Consider the following 22596-nt stretch of genomic DNA (forward strand, 5'->3'; position numbering starts at 1 on the left):
TTGGCCAGGACACGAGGAGAACGCCCCATACACGTCTTCAAAATAGTGCCGTGGGCTCTTCTACATGCACCCGAGGGCAGACGGGGCCTCGGTTTAACATCTCATCCGAAAGACGGCACCTCCGACAGCGCAGAACCCCCTCAGCACTGCACTGGAGTGTCAGCCTAGATTTTGTTCTCAAGTCTCTAGACTGGGACTATGAATCCACAATCTGCTGACTCAGAGGCGAAAGCGCTACCCACTGACCCACGCCTGACCAGTGCAAACTTGCTGTATTTGCGGAGTCCAGTGGAAAAACCAGGCTAGCTCAACCGGCACGGAGCTTGAGGCAACCAGAGTGAAGGTCGGGAATCTAGGTATGGAGGCCAACACACTTGGTTGTCATCCTGAATGAGTTTCCGTTCAGTACAATGAATGGCCGTGAATCGGGATCACGAGCCTCCAAGCCCAAATGAGGAGGAATTTCTTCACCCAGAGAGTGGTGAACCTGTGGAATTCTCTACCACAGAAGGCAGTTGAGGCCAATTCATTAAATATATTCAAGAAGGAGTTAGATATATTTCTTAAGGCTAAAGGGATCAAGGGGTATGGGGAGATGGCAGGGACAGGGTACTGAATTTGGATGATCAGCCATGATCATCATTGAATGGCGGAGCAGGCTCAAGGGGCCGAATGGCCTACTCCTGCTCCTATCTTCTATGCTTCTATGTTTCTTATAGGCGCACCCACTCTGCACTGGGAATGCTAACTTGTACAAGTGTATTCATCTCCACTGTGCGTTCATTTTCTGTTCTTCGGATCGTACCTGAGTGCAGAGTAGACTCCCAACGAGAGGGAGGAGTAATCTGGATCGTAGCACAGGTACTGGGAGTTAATTCCTTCAGGTAGGATATCCAACAGGCCAAGAGCTATAATCTTCCCGTCCAGCAGGAACTGTTCAATGAAGGAGCCGTAGCCAGTGTCTGGGCCATCGGCAGGGTCCTCCCCCTGTCATTGAGATAATGGAAACAAAGTAAGGGTGGTTCCTGGAACAGGACACAAACCACAGAAGGCGGGACTTCAGCTTTCGGGTTTTTGACCCGCCTACATCGACGTCCGGCCAATCCGCGCGATTTTCCCTTGATTGACCTTGTTCTTGACAGATGAAATATCAGCATTTCACAGCTGTTTGAAGCTGTGAAACACTGACAGTCTGAGTTCTAACATGAGTCCTTCTGTACAGACTCAGTTAGAACTGTCACCGGCACTCAAAGCTGAAGGCTGTCACTTTTGACAGATCGCAGCCGTTCAGCTTTAAGTACCGGCTGAGTGATGGGCTCCCGACGGCTACAGGAAGAAAGGCTGTTAAGGTAAGTACAGGTAAGTGAAAGTTCTTTACACACTTTAGACACACCAAACACACTTACCTTTGCACTCATGCACCCATCACTCACCTGAGCACCGACATCGCGACCCCTCCAACTCCTTCAACCCGACGGCCCAACTGCTCTAACCTGGCGTGGTTTGGAGCCGTCGGGAATCCCACACAAAACCCCTCAAAATAGGGATTAGGCTAAAAACTGCCTGTTAACTACCTGTTAACAGGCAGTTAATTGGCACTAATCCCTTCCCGCCTGGTTTCGGCGGGTCCCAGTGCGGGGCAAGTACCCGCCGCCCCTGAAAGTTGCGTGGGGCGGGATGGCGTCGGGACCCCCAAATTCAGGATTCTCCCCCCCCCCCACACGCCTGAAACCCCCCCCCTGATGGCTCCCCAAAAATCTAGCCCTCAGTCCTCAGCATCACTACGAACTCTAACCCCTAATAGTTCAAGACAGACTCTGAGAGCAGGTCATGCACAGCCAATTACAGAATTATTAGAAATCAGGGAATAAAGTGGTAAAAAAAGATAAAAATAAGCCTAGACATTTCACTGCTATCAGAACAATTGGTAAAATAAGGGCACTCTGATCTGTCTGTACACTTGGGAGGAGGCTTGTGTGGAGCATAATCGTCGGCATAGACCTTTTGGGCCGAATGGCCTGTTTCTGTGCTGTAAATACAATGTACTGTAATTCTGTGTTTAATGGAGACTCCTTATCTGTCTGTACATTGTTAACTAACCTTTTTCATCTGTCTGCAGCACTAATTAAATTGTAAAAGATAAACTCCTATTAATTTCATGAGAACATTTTTCACTTAAACCCACGATTCCTGCTGGCTGGATTCTTTTTCTAAAAATAGATTTTTTTTTTTGCTCTTCAAGTTGGAGGACGCTGGTGCTGGGAGTGAAACATTTCCGCACCGTTACAGCTCAGGCTGAATGCAGAGTGAAATCCTTCTAAACTATCCCCATTAAGCACTCGCAAATCAGCCACCGTACGGGTTAGATTAAAGGGTTAACTTTAATGTGCTGCTGGGTGTTGATTCACCCATTGGGACTGCATATCAGGTCATCATGTGCATCTAATACATAGTTTTCTTCATTCATTTTATTAAATAATAGACAGGAAATCATGGGCTACATGCTTGCGATTTCCCCAATATACGCTTCCGGTGGGTGAGGCTTCGCATAGGGTGAATGAGCACCCAGTTAGTCAGTTGTGGCTCAGTGGGCAGCACTCTCGCTTCTGTGTCAGAAGGTCGTGGGTTCAAGACCCACTCCAAAGACTTGAGCACATAATCCAGGCTGGCACTCCGGTGCAGTGCTGAGGGAGTGTTGCATTGTCGGAGGTGCCGTATTTCAGATGAGACCCATTAAACCGAGGACCCATCTGCCCTCTCAGGTGGACATAAAAGATCCCATGGCACCATTCGAAGAGCAGGGGACTTCTCCCCAGTGTCCTGGCCAATATTTATCCCTCAAGCAACGCCATTAAAAAAACATGATCTGATGATTATCTCATTGTTGTTTGTGGGAGCTTGCTGTGTGCAAATTGACTGCCACGTTTCCTACATTACAACAGTGACTATGCTTCAAAAGTACTGTAAAGCACTTTGGGATGTCCTGAGGTTCTGAAGGGCGCTATATAAAATGCAAGTCTTTCATTTTTGCTTCATTAGTTTATGATTGGTCAATTATGCAGCATTGGGGGCTTCTACTTTTTCCCACCACTCGTGATTGGTCAGTTCTTATGCATGACAGAGCCCATATGAAACTACTGACAGAGAGACAGCCAACTAACACCAGGGTTTGCTGAGGACTGAGGGTCCACAGTAGCTATCAAATAAAGGAAAAAGCACCAGTGTAATCCACAGATGCTGCAATCTACTCACCACGAGAGGAGTACTGCAGAAAAACCTTCTGTACTGCAAGAAACAACACAACAGTCAGTGAAACAAAGCCATGCCCAGGTGGAAGGTCCTGCATCACCCTATACTTCCTCCACACTATCGGGTACACCTAATGAAGTGTGGCCCCCTTCGCAGAGCCTTGCAAAACAGGAGCCCCAACCAGCGAATCATGCTTGGAGGTAAGTGTGCCTGAATTACAGGGCGTTGACCTTTGCACTTGATTCTGAAATCCGCACTCCTGTCAAGCAAGGCTCCCCGGCGAATCCATTTCTCGCAAAAAAGTTACCCTCATATCCCAGCATGCACTAGGTTTCATTTTTTGGTGAACTTTCTGCTCCTCGAAATGTTGGGCTTTGGGCATCCGATGTCAGCATCAAACACTTCCGGGTCAGGGTTGGCAGAGGTTATGTGCGGAGCTTCTATCCGGAGGTCATGAAAGGCACAGAATAAATGCAAGTCTTTCTTTCACTGTAAACTAAAAAACAAATAGCGCAGCCAATAGCAATCCAAATAAAATCCTGATGAGAAAATTGGGAGAATGATGCCCACAATCTCAGGCCTTGAATTTTGTGGAACAACTGATGACTTTACTGCTCCATTAATGGGAAGCTGATGTATTTGATGGGTTTGCCAAGTTCAATCGCTAGTTCTAACAACATGTTCCCATCTGGATTTGCATTTTGCAATGCTGGGAAGGTTATTCTACCTAAATGACAACTCTCAGGAGAGTGTCTGCAGAATGTCTCAAGCTTTATTCAACAGGGGCAACTTCCTGGCTTCTAACTCCTAGTCAGGTGCTTCAACTGGCATGACCACTTATCAGAAATTTGGATGCACGGTGCGTAGGATTTTCTGACCATTTAAAATTAATGTGCAATGTGTGCCCGAGTTCCTGATGGGCGCTCCTGACAGCGACACTCCCAAATGGCAGCAGACAGTTGGAAATTTATCCCTGAAATGTTCGAATCCTTCTCTGAGCATATGGTGTCGATTAATTTTGGATGGCCAGATGTTTCTAGACAGCTTTAACATATCATTACGTCTCCATTTCTTCCAGCGATTGTTTTTTTAAACTAAACTCAAAATTCACAAAATCTCTTCACTGTACATGGGATTATTATCTGATTATTCTACTTTTATAGTCTCGTCTCTCCAACTGGAGTCCATTATCTGAAAGTGCTTTAAGTGCGATATCTAGTAAACTGCTTCTGGCAATGTGTAAATCACAATTGAACTCTTGTTTGGCTATTTTACTGAGTTCAGAGGAATTTGTAAAGTGATTAAATAATGATCTGAATGAAATTCATATCATCAGACCCAACGTTATGCCATGGTCTGCTCTTTGCACACTTTCTCTCTATTTGTATTCCACGTTGGACATCAGGTGACCACGTCTGCAGCCAGGTCAGAACAAGTCTTCTCTTGTTAACCTTTTGGATTTTTCAATTCCTGGGTGGCTTTGGTGTATTTTTACCAACAGAGGTTGAGTCAGACTGGCAGGAACAGGAACCTTGTGACTTTTAAAAGAAAGACCCTACAGATCCCCCTCCCCGCTGCCCCCAATTGTGGCATTCAACTGTTAAACAATTCCAGGGTTTTAGATACTCTACCTGGAAGATCGTTCCATGTGCTGATCACTCTTTGTCTGAAGAACTTTCTGAAATGGGTCCTCTATTCGTCTTTAATAGTTTGAACCAGTGTCCCCATGTCCTACTCTCACAATTAAGTTAGCTGTAATCTTCCAAACCTGTCTTTTACAATTTTACATGATCGTTTCTCAAAGAAGCCCAAGTGCCTGCAGGCTGTCCTCAGACCGCCGATGCCAGGGATCAACCTTGCAGCTTTCCTCTGAACTGCTCGAATGGCTTCCTCGAGTCTCGGTGACTAGAATTGGGCGCAGTCCTCAAGCTGTGGTCGGGCCGGAGGACTGTACATTTTGAGCATGACCTCTCCTGACTTGCATTCTATTGGCTTCATTGATTGATGCGCTGCAGCGGTCAGACATGCACAGCATCGAGTCTGGGATCTCTCTGAACTTCATCCTTAGCTACTTCAACACCATTCATGGAGTGCGCGCATTGCCCATTTTTCTTCTTCCCAGCTGAAGCACTTTACACATCCACTTACATACCTGCACCAGCCATGTAAAGGTTTGTTGTCTATGTGAGCGATAACTCTTGGGAGATTACCTGCAACATGTTGTAAGCTTCATTTAAGATGTCTGCATCCTTCTCTGAGCGCGTGGGGGTCATTTTTCGGGTACGGGCTGGTGGCAGGGAACCTCGCCCGTCGACAGAGCTGCCCGTCGACTTTCTGCTATTGGCAGGGGAGTCGCCCCAATGCCAGCGCATACTCAGGACCCCTAGGACGTCTAATGTCAATCCCACCTCCAACCATCAGATGGCTCTATACAGCTTTAACATATCGTTACAGTTGGTACCTCCGCCTCCGAGGCCATCACCTCAGTGTCTTTGTGCACGTGCATCTGGTAGCGCTTGTAGACCTCGTATGATTCACCGAAGGTAGCCTGTAGCTCAGGGCTGGGTGGAGAAAGTCTCAACAGCTTCACCTGAGAGGGGGAGAGGGAAGGAAAAGCTCTTCAGACTGCAAATATCAAGGGAGAGCAAACTACATGAACCTGATGTTCCTCTTTTGATGTTTAGATAGATCACTATTTTCCTATCTAGGAAAATAACAATTTATTTCTGAACATAGGGAGAAAAGTAGGCCATTTGGTCCCTCGAGCCTGTTCCGTCATTTAATGAAATCATGGCTCGACTCCATTTAGCCGCCTCTGATCCATATCCCTCGATACTCTTAGTCAACAGAAATTTTACGAAATCAGTCTTGAAAATTTCAACTGACCCTCAGCATCCACAGCCTTTTTTGGGGGGGGGGGGGGCGGGGAGTTCCCGATTTCCACTACCCTTTGTGTGAAAAAGTGCTTCCTGATTTCTCTCCTGAACTCTAATAGCTCTAATTTTAAGATGGTGCCCCACCCCCCCTTGTTGTGGAATTCCCTACCAGACGAAAAAGTTTTTCTGTATCTACCCTAATGAATCTTGCTGTCATTTTAAACATCTCAAGCAGCAACACCCTCACTGTAGCTCACTCAGGAAGCCCTCACTAACGTAACACAGCCTGGAATACAGGTACATTATCCCTTATCCGAAAGCCTTGGGACCAGCTGAGTTTCGGTTTTCGGAATTTTTCAGATTTCAGAAGGTATTATTATAAGACTGGGAAATTTGTATTTAATATAAATTTTAAAAGTTCAGGCTACCTCTTGTGACTGTTCCGTGTCTCATTCCCCTTCCTGCTTCTCTGGAAAGCCGGATATCGGCTGACTCCTACTAAGCTGGCCCGCAAATCAGGTCGGGGGTCAGGTTGGGTCGGGTGGTGGGGGGGGAGAAAAGAATATCGGACGGGCCGCGGTTCAGGTCGGGGGGGTCGGGTCGGGGAGGGGAGGGGGGGAGAAAAGAATATAGGACGGGCCGCTGCAGCTATCGGACGGGCCGCTGTATTGTTGGGTTCACTCTCCCGGTACCTCCTTCACACTGCCCAGCTCGGCCTGCAATCTCCTACCCAGGAGGGAACTCTGTGACCCTCTGCCCTGCTCAGCGTAAGTCGTGCGCCACTCTGGTCATGTCGTGCACACGACTTACGCTGAACGAAAAAACTTTCAGTTTTTAGAGGTTTTCGGTTTTCGGGAGTTCGGATAAAGGATAGTTTACCTGTATAACACACACTGTTTATGGTTCTTCGTTAACATTAACAACACATTTTCCTAGTACATGCCGCACACTAAAACATTAAAAAGGTGAGATTCCACCGATTTATCTACTTGACCATGACCTCATTAGTGTGGCCACAAAATATGAGGAACTGCTGCTCACGTAGCGCTAACTCGCTAGAAAGTAAAGAGGAGACCCGGGAAATGTGTATAAGACACTGATTATTTTAAATCCACAGCAAAAAAATAAAGAAACATCTTAACCCAGCCGAGGCCCCACTGGTTCAGTGAATAAATGCATCACCTGCTGTAGTACTGCAAGCCAGGAAGCTCCAGGTCCAGTCCTGAATTAAGAAAGGGGGCTAGAGCTAAGCCTGATCCTTGTCCTGGCCGGTTGTCCACATGCACATATCCAAAAGGAACCACTGGACAGCAATCTGGACCGGGAACCCTGGAGTATTACTCCCCTCCTAGCTTGGGACGCTACCACAGGACTCAAGACGGGCTTACAGTCCTGTGGCTTCTGCTGGAAATGTGCACGTGTACTTCAGGCTGGGACAGGGTTGGGTTCCGCTGTGATGCCCCCCATAGTTCACTATCCTACCAACACTGACTGACTTGGTTAGAAAGTTGGGAAAACGGTTGGATGAGATAAGTTCTTTTGTAAAGAAAGATCGAAACAGATAGACGCTAATAATCGGCCATAGCGCCTTTCACCTTTTTGACGCCTTTTTGATTTTTCTGTGGTATTTGTTCCTCTTCCATTTTTGGCATGACCTGATGCCGTGTACTAACTTTGGGCATGTAGACAATCTGATCCCAGACCTTTGCCAATGTTGCATTATATCTGGCTCTCACCCTGATTGCTCTTCCTTTGTTCTGGTAGGGAGCCTGGCCTCCCATTCAGTGCCACTCCACAGATGAATGGCTGTGATCTCCAGCTGAATGTGCAGAAGACCATGGGCAATAATCCCATTACTCCATGGCGCCAATGTACCATGTCATCATGGTACCCACCTGTTGCATTTTAAAAGGTGTCCTAATTTTTTTTTTTTTATAAAGTTCATTCTCGGGATGTAGACGTCGCTCGCAAGGCCAGAATTTATTGCTCATCCCAAGTTGCCCTCGAGAAGGTGGTGGTGGGACTTCTTGAACCGCTGCAGTCCGTGTGGTGAAGGTGTTCCCACAATGCTGTTAGGGAAGGAGTTCCAGGATTTTGACCCAGGGATGATTTATGAACGGCAATATATTTCCAAGTCAGGATTGTGTGAGACTTGCAGGTGGTGGTGTTCCCATGCACCTGCTGCCCTTGTCCTTCTAGGTGGTAGAGATCACGGGTTTGGGAGGTGCTGCCGAAGAAGCCTTGGCGAGTTGCTGCAGTACATCTTGTAGATGGTACACACTGCAGCCATGGTGCGCAGGTGGTGGAGGGAGTGAATGTTTAAGGTGGTGGATGGGGTGCCAATCAAGCGGGCTGCTTTGTCCTGGATGGAGTAGAACTTCTTGAGTGTTGTTGGAGCTGCACTCATCCAGGCAAGTGGAAAGTATTCCATCACACTCCTGACTTGTGCCTTGAAGGAAGTGGAGAGGCTTTGGGGTGTCAAGAGGTGAGGCACTGACTGCAGAATATCCAGCCTCTGAACTGCTCTCATAGCCACAGTATAAATACTGTGGCTGGTCCAGTTAAGTTTCTTGTCAGTGGTGACCCCCAGGATATTGGTGTTGGGGGATTCAGCGATGGTAATGCTGTTGAATGTCAAGGGGAGGTGGTTAGGCTCTCTCCTGTTGGAGACGATCATTGTCTGGCACTTGTGTGGCACGAATGTTACTTGCTACTAATCAGTCCACGCCTGGATGTTAAGAACATAAGAATTAGGAGCACGAGTAGCCCATACTCAACGATTCAGCATCCACAGCCCTTTGGGGTAGAGAATTCCAAAGATTCCTCCTCATCTCAGTCTTAAATGGCCGATCCCTTATCCTGAGACTATGTCCCCTAGTTCTAGACTCTCCAGCCAGGGGAAACAACTTCTCAACATCTACCCTGTCAATCCCCCTCAGAATCTTTCAATGAGATCACTTCTCATTCTTCTCAACTCCAGAGAGTATAGGCCCAATCTACTCAACCTCTCCTCATAGGACAACCCTCTCATCCCAGGAATCAATCTAGCAAACCTGTTGACCAGGTCTTGTTGCATACAGGCATGGACTACTCCAATTTTCTGAAGAATTGCAAATGGAACTGAACACTGCAATCATCAGCAAACAGCCCCACTTCTGACCTTATGTTGGAGGGAAGGTCATTGATGAAGCAGCTGAAGATAGTTGTGCCCTGAGGAACTCTTGCAGCAATGTCCTAGGGGTGAGATAATTAGCCTTCAACCACAACTATCTTCCATTGCGTCGGGTTTGACTCCAGTCACTGGAGAGATTTCTCCCTGAACCTCATTGACTTCAATTTTACCAGGGCTCCTGGGTGTCAGATTCAGTCAAATGCTGCCTTGGTGTCAAGGGCAGGGACTCTCACCTCATCCGTGGAATTCAGCTTGGACTGGTCCACTGTTAGGACCAAGGCTGTAATGGGGTCTGGAGCCAAGTGGTCCTGGCGGAACCCAAACTGAGAATCGGTGAGCAGGTTATTTGGTGAGTAAGTGCCGCTTGATAGCACTGCTGATGATGCCTTCTGTCACTGCTGATGATTGGGAGTTGGCTGATAGGGCGGTAATTGGCTGGTTGGATTTGTCCTGCTTTACCAATAGACAATAATGATCAATGTACGAAGATGTAATGAAGGTTCACTGCGCACTGTAAAGACATACCTGAAGGCACCAACTGTCACATTGCCCCCCAGGGCAAGTTTTACAGCTAATTTGTACCTCAGTATTTATTAAAAGGAAGTTGATGGTAATAATTGGGCCCAATGGCTCAGCAGGTACATGCACCACATGGTGCGTCATGGAGCTCTACGGACCGGGAAGATCCCAAGTTCACTTGCTGGCATACTGATCTCAGCTGGGGCACTGCAGTGTGGCCACCACAACTGGCTCCAGTGGCCCTGGTTAGGGAAGGGAAAAATGACCGCCCAGGGATCCCACTCCCGATGACCGCCCAGCAACATACACTGGAAAGTGCACACGAGTGAACAATGAGCGGGCAGCGCGGTGGCATAGTGGTTAGCACTGTTGCCTCACAGCACCAGGGACCCGGGTTCAAATCCGGCCTCGGGTGACTGTCTGTGTGGAGTTTGCACATTCTCCCCGTGTTTGCGTGGGTTTTCTCTGGGTGCTCCGGTTTCCTCCCACAGTCCAAAGATGTGCGGGTTAGGTTGATTGGTCATGATAAAAAAAATTGGCCCTTAGTGTTAGGGGGGATTAAATACGTGGGGTTACGGGGATAGGGCTTGGGTGGGATGGCTGTCAGTGTAGGGACCGGGTGCTAGGGTTTGGATGATCAGCCATGATCTCGTTGAATGGCGGAGTAGGCTCGAAGGGCCGAATGGCCTACTCCTGCTCCTATCTTCTATGTTTCTATGTTTCTATCAGGGTCGGACTCAGTTACATTGTCCCCTCTGGTCAAATAACACTGTCCATTGTCACATTTAAAGAATATTTACTTGGTTAGATTCTGGTCTTATATGCTCCCGTCCGGTACTGTACAGCTCACTTTGTCTCAGCATCAGCTCCTGAACATGTGCAGTACACACCAGGTAAAACATGTACAGTCTGCGACCACTAAGGGGTAGCTCCGATAATTTTCCAGTATGGAATGGAGCCACTTGACCCATTGTCCCATCACAAGGTGTGTAGCAGACCTAGCTACCCTCTTCCCATTTCCCTTTAATATTGTTCTTCTTCCAGTGTTTACCTAATTGCCTTTTAAATGCTGGCTTCAGCAGTATTTGTCCTCTGTACTTGTACCCTGTAATCTGGGCAAAGCAGAGAAGCTGATGTCTAGCACCATCTCAAGGGGGTAGATCTGGTCTTGGTGCGATTGCGAGTCGGCGACCCGTTTTTACATTGCTCCCCATTTTTATTGCCGTTCGCCTCAGTCAAACTGAACCACTCCCCGGACACGCTGCGCTCCAAATAACACGGAGTTAGAAGCAGTCCCCTAGGATACTCTTCATCTGCAACGAACAAACAGGTTGTTCCCCTGATGAATGGGATCTGATGTACGGATTCTTACCTCCAGCTGGTGCAATGAGGCGGCAGGCGTGTTCTCCGCTATGAGCTCCTCTAAGGATCTAGTGCGGGCTGGCTCAGACTTGGAATGGAGTGGAGATGGGATGGGAGATGGGTGCACAGTGCTCATGGAGGTTTGTGACAAAGATGGCTGAGGATCGGGCAAAGGAGCTGGTTCCTGACCTGGGGCCTTGTGCTCCGTCAGACCCACCAGTTCAGACTCCGCAGATTCCAGCTCCCTCTCCGGGGTCTGCAGCAGCTCCCTCCGACTCTCTTTGGTTTTGCGGCAGGCGTGGATGTGGGAGTCCGCATCTTCTACTGGGGAGAAGTGGTTTTAGAAGACATGTTAGCACAGCCAGGAGACACACTAGCAGAGCCACCAGACACATTAGTACAGCAGCAAGACACATTAGCATAGCCACCAGAGACTTTTCTGTCTTTTTTGTAGTTTTCAAGTGTTCTCCCCTCCTCCCTTACATGCAGTAACTGCTGCTGAGGGACAGTTCCTTGGGCACCAGTAACAATCCAACACCTCATCTGAGAGGTCATTCTTTACTTCTGAGCCAAACCAGTGAGTTAGAAGGCTATTCAGCTGTGTGTGGCACCATAGCCGAATCCAATCAGGTCCTCACCAAATGAACAGCCTCCAGTGCGGGTCACTTGATCGTGATCAGAGGTGACAACCCTGGCTGATGTTCCCTTCAACAGCCAGAGGCACTGAGGCCACTTGCTGCCTTGGCTGAGACAAGCTGACTCGGCACCGCTGGGGATTAAACCCTTGACGTCCTGGGTCTGTATGGCACAGCACCACACCGTGTAGCCTGGATACCAACAAGCGGCCTTCACTCTCCCGTCTCCGCAGTGCTAAGGTCAGTGATGTGCCAATTACTGCGTACAATTAATATAAAATGTCTTAAACAAAAGTGGTCAGATAAGGTCACAATGCAGTAGACATGACATCTGTTGCAGTGGAGACCTTTTTCCAGGGGTCATATGATGCGTTTCCTGTCTGGATCTTCTATGAATGAATCTGCCTGAAGCCTCCTTCATGTCATGACAATGCTCCTCTAACATAATGCACTGCTCCAACCTTTACAAAACCCTTTTTTTTCCTCCAACCAACGTCCTCCCTTTTTCTCCAGTCTTCTCCTGAAGGTGTTGACTCATGCTGGGGACCAGTTTCACGGTTGCTGCAGGTTCCTCCAGTACGTCACCCAAGTCAACCACGCCTGGTGTCCGAGTCGGCTATTTGACTGTGGCAGGCACCACCGCCAAGCCCACTCTTGTCCTCACTCAGAGTCCACTTTTCATCATGCATCTCTGGACAGCGATGAGGAGCAAGAACCGTGGATGATGTTCCCTTCCCTGACCCGGGGCATCTGGTGGGGATCAGTTAACTGAGGAGACTCAGAGGGATGAGTTTGGGCTGGCCTGGGTCTGCATGGTTCAGTACCACACCGCATACCCACCCAGCCACTGAGGAGCTTTAGGCTCCTTGATGAAAAGAACAATAATGCTCAAAGCTTTAAAACCCCCAACATATATGTCATAAATTGCAACTTCTACAAGAAGTAACTCAGGAAGTACTACTGGATGGCCAGCTGAGGGCGCCGTCAGAGGGCTATAAATACTCGGGCGTGGGCCCAACTTGGCCAGAGACAATCTGGAAACAGGAAGCTAGTGACTACTAACTAGACCTCCATGTTTTGTTACAAGTCGATTAAAGCCTTGCTTTATGTTCAACCAAGTGCGTAGTGAATCTTTATTATGTCAATATACGTTAAATTTTATTGTCAAATTCTCCTCCTCCTCTCCTTAAGGTATGAACATAGGAGCAGGAGTAGGGCATTCAGCTCCTCGAGCCTGTTCCTGCATTCAATTAGATCATGGTTGGTCTGAATTTTAACTCCATCTACCCGCCTTGGTTCTGTAACCCTTAATACCCTTTCCTAATAAAAATCTATCAATCTCAGTTTTGAAATTTTCAATTGCGGTAGAGAGTTATAAGAACATAAGAAATAGGAGCAGGAGTCGGCCATTTGACCCCTCGAGCCTGCTCCGCCATTCAGTAAGATCATGGCTGATCCAGAGTTCCAGATTTCCACCACCCCTTGTGTGAAAAATGTTTCCTGACATCACCCCTGAACGGCCTGGCACTAATTTTAAGGTTATGCCCCCTTGTTCTGGTCTCCCTCACCAGAGGAAATCGTTTCTCTATATCAATTCATTTAATCACCTTAAACAATTAGATCACCTCTTAATCTTCTACACTCGAGGGAATACAAGCCCAGTCTGTGCAACCTGTCTGTAGTGTATGTAACCGTTCCACCTTTAAGAGAACTATTTTAAGGGTTGCACTACTTTATTTTGGCTGTTGTATACTGTAATACCAGTGGTGACCACACCGGTATACAAGTGCTGTGTAATGATTTATTGGGCAGTTCCGCCCTGACCTTCAACTAGTAAAGACCTGTTAAAGTTTACTCTTGTGGTCTGTGTAGTAATTCTCACTATAACACGCAGACTTAACAGTGGCGACGAGTACGATCTTACCCTGCGGCAGAGATACATCCAAGGCAGTTTAACGGGCGTCGAGAAGAGGCATCCGCCCTCATCATTCTGCTGAGAAAAGACTCGGGTCTGCAGAGCAAAGGAAGAATTCTGACACGAAGCCTTCCATCAGCAACAGGCAGTGATCATCCCTTCTATCATGGTGGTGGGTAAGCCGATCAGCGACGAGCAGCAAGTCGGCCACGTTGACTGTGAGTAGGGGAGAAAGAAAAACGGAGGATATAAGGGCGGAGAACTCGACCACGGCCGGGGAAAAGAGCCGGACAGAAGTCGGGGCCAGAGGCGCTGAGACTGGGGCAGCGTAAGGCACGGAAGCCGCGGTGAATGCAAACGCAGCCGGTGTGAGAGACCGGGCTGCAAGCGGGCTGGGAGACGCAACAGCGTCGAGAGAGAGCTCGACCGCGACCGGTGAAAAAGGCCGGGCAGCTACCGAGGCCGCGAGGCGCAGCGACCGGGACAGCGTAAGTGCGGGAGAATTTTTTTTTTTTAAACCGCGGAGAACTCAGCCGCAGCCGGGGGGGGGGGGGAAAGGACTGGACTGCAAGAGGGGCTGGGAGGCACGATTTGGAAACCGCTGGGGAGGGCGAACGAAGCAATACGGCAATCGCCATTACAGCCAGCGGGGGAGAAAGGCAAACGCGGGAAGCCGCCATTTTCGTAGGCGGGGGAAGAAGACGAGCGCGGGAAACCGCCATTTTGAAGAAAAAAAAATAAAAGAAAAATTTCTTTTTGTCTCTCAAGAAGATTGCGAGGATGCCTAAGCGTGGTAACATCAACGATTTCGATCCCGATGTTGAAGATTGGGCCACGTATGTAGAACGCATAGAGATATATTGTAAGGCAAATAAAATATCAAATGATGATAAAGCACTAACCTTACTAAACTCAATGGGTGCGAAGACATACGGGCTATTGAAGCATCTTCTATCACCAGCTAAACCGGCGGATCAGACTTTCGCTAATATTGTTGCTGTCCTGAGAAATCATTTGAACCCCACACCGCTGATGTTAGCGGAACGGTTTAAATTTTATGCGAGAACGCAACTGAAAGAGGAAAGCAACGCGGAGTACTTAATTGAACTGCGTAAGCTAGCGAAATACTGTCAGTTTGGGGAAAGACTGACAGAGGCACTGAGAGACAAATTCGTGTGTGGATTGTCGAAAGAAGGAACACAAAAGCGGTTGCTTGAAGAGAATGATCTTACACTTGATAAGGCCGTCACTATTGCAGCATCGCACAAAGCCGCAGCGAGAGGCACTGCGGAAATGCAGCTGAAGGCAGCGGTACTCAGCGTAGATCAAATGGCTTTGGGTACAACGAAATGTTATCGTTGTGGAAAGACAACACACGATCAGAACCAATGCTGGTTTAAAGACCAGGAATGTAGAAAATGTGGCAAGCTTGGTCACATAGCTAAAGTATGCCGGTCAGGAAAGAAGACCAGCAACAAAAAGTCACCGCAGGAAAAGTGCAGAAAGGTACATAAGGTGGCTGAGAAGAGTTCGGATGAACAGAATTCGGATTCAGACTCCAACAGCAAGGAACTGGGTAGTCTGAGAATTCACAATGTGAGTAAGGAAGCTGACCGACAAACTATCTGGGCCACACTGCAGATAGCAGGAGTCCACGTGAAGATGGAATTGGACACCGGATTGGCGTTGACGGTCATGAATAAGCAAGATTACAAAAAGTTATTCACACATATTCCCCTACGGGATACAGAGATAGTATTGCAGACATACACGGGGCAAAGAGTATACCCCATCGGAAAGATAAAAGTCAAGGTGGTACACAAGGGCAAAGCACACCAAGGAATGGACATATATGTACTACCTGAGGGAGGTCCACCACTTCTGGGACGGGAGTGGATCAGGAAAATAAATATGGACTGGCACTCCCTAAAAGCAATGACGGTAGATTCCGGAAAAAGGAAAGATGTCAAACCTGAACGATTGTCCAGAATATTGGATGAGGGCATATGCAGCAGTGACAGTGACAAAGCAGAGAGTGAGAACTCGGTGAAGACAATCAGCTCAGACTCTGGAAATGATGATGGTAAGACCAGCCCATGTGCAAAAGACAAGTCTAAAATGGACTTGTAGACTAATGTTGGAAAAACGAAGGAGTGCATAAATGCTTCAGAAGAGAACAAAGTATCAGAACAGAATTCCACTGAACAACAACAACATAGTTTGACAGAGAATTCTGAGTCTGTCCAGTCTACAGACATGCACATTTCTGAGGAACACTGGGCTCGAACTCAACTCAATTTCAAGCTACAACAGCATTTAGAACAAATGATTCGCCGTTTTGAGCAAGAGATGAATGCAAAGAAAAAGTCCTTTGACACGGAGTTGGAGAATCTGGGAAGACAGCAGAAGCAGCTGATTGAGAAAATGTATCAGGAACACACAAACCGTCTGCGCGATGAGGCCAAACGAATCAAAGCTGAGCAAGAAAGGGAATATGTCAAATTCTTTGATCAGTTGAAAGCTAAGAAGAAAGAGCACCCTTTTGTGAGCAGTGTCAGCAGTAATAAGCCACTCAGGGGATTGGTGGCAGAGGCAAAGGCTGAAGTGATGGAGGAAATAGAAGACAATAGAGAAGAAGCAGAAGATGATGACTCATCTGAACCATTATCACCCCTACCAGGTCACGCACGTGGTCCCTCCGAACTGAGCCAAATCGGTCTGGAAGTAGAAAAACTTCCCAAGGTACTCGAGCCTTTAGAAGTCAGCAATGCTGGTTCTGAAGTTATGAAAGTTCAAGCTGTTAAGTCCAGTGAAGGACTATTAGATGAGTCACCCCAGCAACGAGAACCTACTACACCACCGAGAACTACTACACCACCGAGGCGTTATCCGGACCGAGTCAGGAAGCGCAGGAGGCGCCTCCGCAGAGACTGAATCTGTGAACTGTGTTTACATGAAGTTGTGTATATATGTTATGATGTTATGTTTAATGGGGAATATATATACTGTTAAGCTAAAAAGGGAGGATTGTAGTGTATGTAACCGTTCCACCTTTAAGAGAACTATTTTAAGGGTTGCACTACTTTATTTTGGCTGCTGTATACTGTAATACCAGTGGTGACCACACCGGTATATAAGTGCTGTGTAATGATTTATTGGGCAGTTCCGCCCTGACCTTCAACTAGTAAAGACCTGTTAAAGTTACTCTTGTGGTCTGTGTCGTAATTCTCACTATAACACACAGACTTAACACTGTCCTCATAATTTAACCCCGGTATCATTCTGGTGAATCTGCGCTGCTCCCCCTCCAAGGCCAATCTGAGGTGCGGGGCCCAGAACTGAACGCAGTGTCCAGATGGGGCCTGACCAGAGCTCTGTACAGCTGTAACATAACTTTCACCCCTTTGTATTCCAGCCCTCTTGAGGTCAAGGCCAACATTCCGTGAGCCTTTTCAATAATTTTTTGTTCCTGTCCACTAACTTTTAGTGATTTCTGTAGTTGGACCCCTAAATCTCTCTGCGCATCCACTTCCCGCCATTCAGAAAATACTCTGATCGATCTTTCTTAGGTCTAAAGTGAATGACCTCACATTTCCCCACATTGAACTCCATTTGCCCACTCACTCAATCTATCAATTTGTAACCTTTGAAACTTTCTACTCCCACCTCCATGATTTACTGTGCGACCTAATGTAGTGTTGTCATCAAACTTCAATGGCAATAAATGTCCCATTTCCCTGAAGTGTCTCGTTTTGCAAATGATTGAAAGGAGCTCACCGGCCCACGTCTGGCTGTTGTTCACACTCCGCCGGTCTGACACACGGTTTGCCTCTGACCAGTCTTCCTCAGACCGCTCGGGGAATGGCCACGGTGTTGGCCGAGTGGTCAGCTTGCCCTGTCCAGCTCCAGGGACTTGTTCCCCTTTATGGCACCTGGTGCCCTCCTCTGGGCTAACCCCTTCACAAAGAAACGGCATCTCAGATTACAGTGGTAACAGGACACAAAAAAAATCACATTCATGGCAAATACATAATCCAATTTTAAAATCTCTGTCAATGGAACTCCACTATTATAAATGATTTGTTATGTTTTGTTTTAATTGCGCCCCTATCATTTAGTTTCTACTTTCCTAGATCTAAATGATTAGAAATTACTGTCGGTGAGATTTGCGATGAAAAGTTAATGGGGTAGATCTTGACGTTGTGCGAGAGTGTAAAACGGGTGATAGCGAATCGGCAGCCCATTTTACATTGCTCCCATTTTTATTTCCTTTGACTTCAAGGTTTTTAGAAGATATTTCCTCTATTCCCTATTTTAACAAACCTTAATCTTTTTGAAATACCAGGAAACTTTGGTTTATCCGGAGGTTGTATGTCCGGAATACTCGATCTAACGGCAAAAATCAGGAGCCGTTTTCTGTAAGTTTTTTTTAGATCTCGTTCTTTTTTCCCCCCCCAGTCAGCCACTGCAAGGTCTGTAGCTATAGCAACAGCTTCAGCTAGAGACGCTTGCAGCTGCAGACGACTCTTTAGAAGCTGTTGCTAAGCAACAGTGTTTGTTGTCAGATACGGAGATGAAAACCTCCGTATGCTTCAACATTAACTTTGTATGTCCGGCAGTTTTGATAGATTGGCAACACGCCGGTCCCGTCGGTGCCGGATATCACAAAGTTTCCTGTAATGAGGAATGTCATAAATGTTTGTTTAATAATTTTGAACTTCAGATCATTAAAGCGTTTTCTAATAAAATGCAATAACTTTGTGATAAAAAAGTCAGTAGAAAGACAGAAACAATAATATTGGCCCGTAATCTCCGATAGGAATCTTCCTGCATGTGGATGCCTCCGATTGGAAAAAAATCTACGCACTTACCTGGGGCTCCCACTTCCGCTCCTGGGCCTCTCCACAGTCAAAATGCGCATGGCCCACGTATCCCAGGGGCGCATGCAGTTCGCAAGCATCCCTGGGATCACGTGGGCCAGGCCAGCCAATAGGAGAAGGCATTCTTGACAGATCGGAAATGTCAGTTTTCAGCGCATGCGTTTGGCATGCCTGAAACCGGCATTTCCGATGTCCCTACGGGTGTGTACACAGCCCATAAACACCTGTAGGCATCGGAAAATATGGGCCATTAAAAAAACTGTTCTCGCTTACTGTTGATTTAAGTGGGTCTCTTTGATGGATCGGTGGGTAAATGCACCACAGAGGGCGATACTGAGCCTGGCAGAGGGCGACGGTCCCACGTTGAACCACTGGTTCATGCTGAGTTAGCTGATAGGTGGGGTGGTGGTCGGGTTCTTACAATCGCCCTTGGTCTAGTGAAGGGTGAAGTCAGCCTGGGCACCTGTCCTCGATTGCCACGCATTGACCCTTGATGGAAAGTGTGACTGTTTAAATATCTGAGGACAGGGTTGGCCTCAACTGTAGCAACACTCAGGGTAATTTTCAAATGGGATGAGGCTCGGGCAGGTTCTACAACGGGTGGCCAATCCACTCAGCCAGATTACTGCCCAGGCAGTGAAGGTGAAAATGACCACCTTGGTGTTTAGGCTCATACATGAAGAATGTCCTTGGGCGAGATATGGGAGCAGATGTGGAACTGTACCACAGCACGGGTCAACTCCTTCAGGAGAGGGGAGAAAAATGGGGAAACTTAACAAAACAAATCTTGTCACTATTTGATTTTAGAACTGACTCTCGCTGTTTAACCCAACCACAATTCAGTCAAATCCACCTTAGTGATTCCCTGAACCATCAGCTGTTGTGTGAAATAAATGCTCCAAACCATTTACATTCGTATCCGCCAAATAAATTTAGCTGCAAGTCTCCTTTACCTCCGTCACCTGTAAGACGTGATCCAATTCTCCCGACGTCTGCGGAGGTCACTGCGACCTTGCGCAATAGTGTAAAACGGGGGATAGTGAATCGGCAGCTCGTTTTAAAAATAAAAATAGTTAGAGATGTAAAACGGCTACCGATTTGCTATCATCCTTTTTACACTATCGTACAAAGTCAAAATTACCTTGCATGTGTGGGAAGGAGGGAGGGGTTCTGTTCCAGGTCATCGGGACTAGATCAAATGACATCCTATGAATCACTAGTTACTCGGTGAATTAGTTGTCAGCCGTGCACTCTCGCCTCAGAGTCAGAAGGTCGTGGGTTCAACTCCCACTCCCGAGCACAAAATCTAGGCTGATACTCCAGTGTCGGTACTGAGGGAGTGCTGCCGTGTCAGAGGTGCTGCCTTTCGTATGAGATGTTAAACTGAGGCCCCGTCTGTCATCTCAGGTGGGCGTAGAAGATCCCACAGCACTATTTGAAGAGGAGCAGTTCAGTTCTCCCCGGTGTCCCGGCCAATATTTATCCCACAACCAGCATCTCTTTAAAAAAAAGTGATCTGATTCTGGTCTTTATCACATTGCTATTTGTGGGAGCTTGCTGTGCACCAATTGGTTGCCGTGTTTCCTACATTGCAACAGCGACTACACTTCAAAATCACTTCATTGACCGTAAAGCCCTTTGTGGCACCCTGAGGTCGTGAATGGCTGAGCTTCAAAGGAAGAACAAACTTGCAACTATAAATAGCTGCAGCAGCCAATTTGTACGCAGCATAGGTTCCACTGAGAGCAAATGATAAACGGCCCGTTCACCTGTTAATTAGTCTTGTTGGTTGAGGTTCAAATATTGACCAGGGCAGCAGGAGAACTTCCTGCTCTTCTTTGAATAGTGCCAAGGGGGCGTTTTACCTTCACTTGGAACAGGCAGATGTGGCTTCAGTTTTACATCTCCTCTGGAAGATGACACGTCTGACAATGCAACACTCAGTACTGCACTGAAGGGGTCGATTTTCAGTGTGCCGTGAGGTGGACTTTTTTAGGTGTGCGGGGGGCTAAAATCCCGAATTCGGGGGTCCCGACACCATCCCGCCCAAAACCCGCCTCCATGTAAGTTTCAAAGGAGGCGGGTACCGCCCCGCACTGGGACCCGCCGACCTGAGGCGGGAAGGGATTAGTGCCAATTAACTGCCTGTTAACAGGTAGTTAACAGGCAGTTTTTAGCCTAATCCCTATTTTGAGGGGTGTTGTTTGGGATTCCCGACGGCTCCAAACCACGCCAGGTTAGAGCAGGCGGGCCGTCGGGTTGAAGGACTTGGAGGGGTCGAGATGTCGGTGTTCAGGTGAGTGATGGGTGCATGAGTGCAAAGGTAAGTGTGTTTGGTGTGTCTAAAGTGTATAAATAAGTTTAAATTACCTGTACTTACCTTTACAGCCTTCCTTCCTCTAGGTTTCGGGAGTCCATCATTCAGCCGGCACAGAAAGCAGAATGGCTGCGATCTGTCAAAAGTGACAGCCTGCAGCTTTCAGTGCCGGCGAGATTTCTAACTGAGTTTACGTAGAAGGACTCAGGTTAGAGGTAAGACTGTCAGTGTTTGACAGCTTCAAACAGCTGTGAATCACTGATATTTCATCTGTCAACACGTCTTGACAGATGAAATTTCAGTCTGTGACGTCACCTGTTGCCGGGTGGCCCTTAATTGGCCTGCTGAGCCCACTGGGCGGGCTCAACAAGGTCAATCAAGTTAAAATTGTGTGGATTGGCCGCATCTTGATGGAGGCGGGACTACAACCCGAAAGTTGCAGTCCCGCCTCCTTCCCGACTTCTGAATGAAAATCCAGCCCGAAGTGTCTGCCTAGATTATGTGCTCAAGTCTCTGGAGCAGAGCGGGGCGGGGCTTGAGCCTATGATCCCCTGGTTCAGAATTGAGAGCGCTACCACTGAGCCCAGGCTGACACGGGACAACTTGCTGCAAGCGCACACCAATTTGTCGTAAAGGATCCTGGAAGGAGCGACGATGCCGGTTTATGAGGTTTATGCCCCAGTTATGGAATTAATCAAGGTGCTTAAATTGGATGAGAGTGTGATGAAGAAGCCTTTACATTTCGTTCAACGCTTTCTTCACGCTCACCATTCTTTCCTATAGATCGTGCATCGTTCTCTGGCTACACAGGGAGGTACAATCACTTACCGGCAGTTTCCTTCACAAAAGCATCAGCTCGTGTTAAACGCTTCCGCATCTTCTTCAGAACTCGACGCTGTGACCTGGATATCCGAAAGTCCAAGACATGGCACCTGATACAGCAGCAAAGGGGAAAAGGCTCACACTGCGAGGAAAATATACCAACTGCGTCTTTTCAGGGAGCTTCTAGAGGCTCACACTGCGAGGAAAATATACCAACTGGGACTTTTCAGGGAGCTTCTAGAGGTAGATAGAATTACATATAATTGACAGCACAGAAACAGGCCATTTGGTCCAACTGGTCCATCCCAGTGTTTATGCTCCACACCAGCCTCCCCCCACCCTACTTCATCTCACCCCATCAACATATCCTTCTCTTCCTTTCTCCCTCATGTACTTATCAAGCTTCCCCTTAAATGCATCAGTGCTATTCGCCTCACCCACTCCCTGTGGTAGCGAGTTCCACAATCTCGCTACCACATTCTTCCGAGGTTAACGGGGACGGTAGCATAGTGGAAATGTTACTGGGCTAGTAATCCAGAGGCCTGGACTAATGATCCACAGACGTGAGTTCAAGTTTCTCCTGAATTCCTTATTAGTGACTATCTTATATTTAAGGCCCCGAGTTTTGGCCTCCCCCACAAGTGGAAACATCTTCTCTACGTCTACCCTATTGAACCCCTTCATAATTTTAAAGACCTCTAATAGGTCACTCTCAGTCTTCACTTTTCTAGGGAAAAGAGTCTCAGCCTGTTCAATCGTTCCGGATAGTTGTGGAGAGGTGAAGTGAGGTGAGGGATGCCAGTGCTGGGGGACCAGGTGTTTCAGCTCTTTGGGGCTTTTCTAGTTACT

At 47.6% G+C, this 22596-nt stretch overlaps 1 protein-coding gene across 1 annotated transcript in view; it reads right to left on the reverse strand.

Moving 5' to 3' along the window:
* Positions 1–22596, reverse strand: part of LOC147100412 (arginyl-tRNA--protein transferase 1-like) — a 105985-nt gene that overhangs the window by 13373 nt on the left and 70016 nt on the right. Inside the window, exons 4-9 of the mRNA XM_085968098.1 lie at positions 21754–21857; positions 17506–17685; positions 11189–11502; positions 5711–5839; positions 3253–3285; positions 806–987 (exon numbers count right to left, since the gene is read on the reverse strand). Coding sequence (XP_085824224.1) covers positions 806–987; positions 3253–3285; positions 5711–5839; positions 11189–11502; positions 17506–17685; positions 21754–21857 — 942 coding nt within the window. The remainder of the gene's footprint in view (positions 1–805; positions 988–3252; positions 3286–5710; positions 5840–11188; positions 11503–17505; positions 17686–21753; positions 21858–22596) is intronic.

Source organism: Somniosus microcephalus, chromosome 26 (genome assembly GCF_052327205.1).
Source record: "Somniosus microcephalus isolate GS21.2 chromosome 26, FLI_Smic_1.0, whole genome shotgun sequence".
Taxonomy (NCBI): Eukaryota; Metazoa; Chordata; class Chondrichthyes; order Squaliformes; family Somniosidae; genus Somniosus; species Somniosus microcephalus.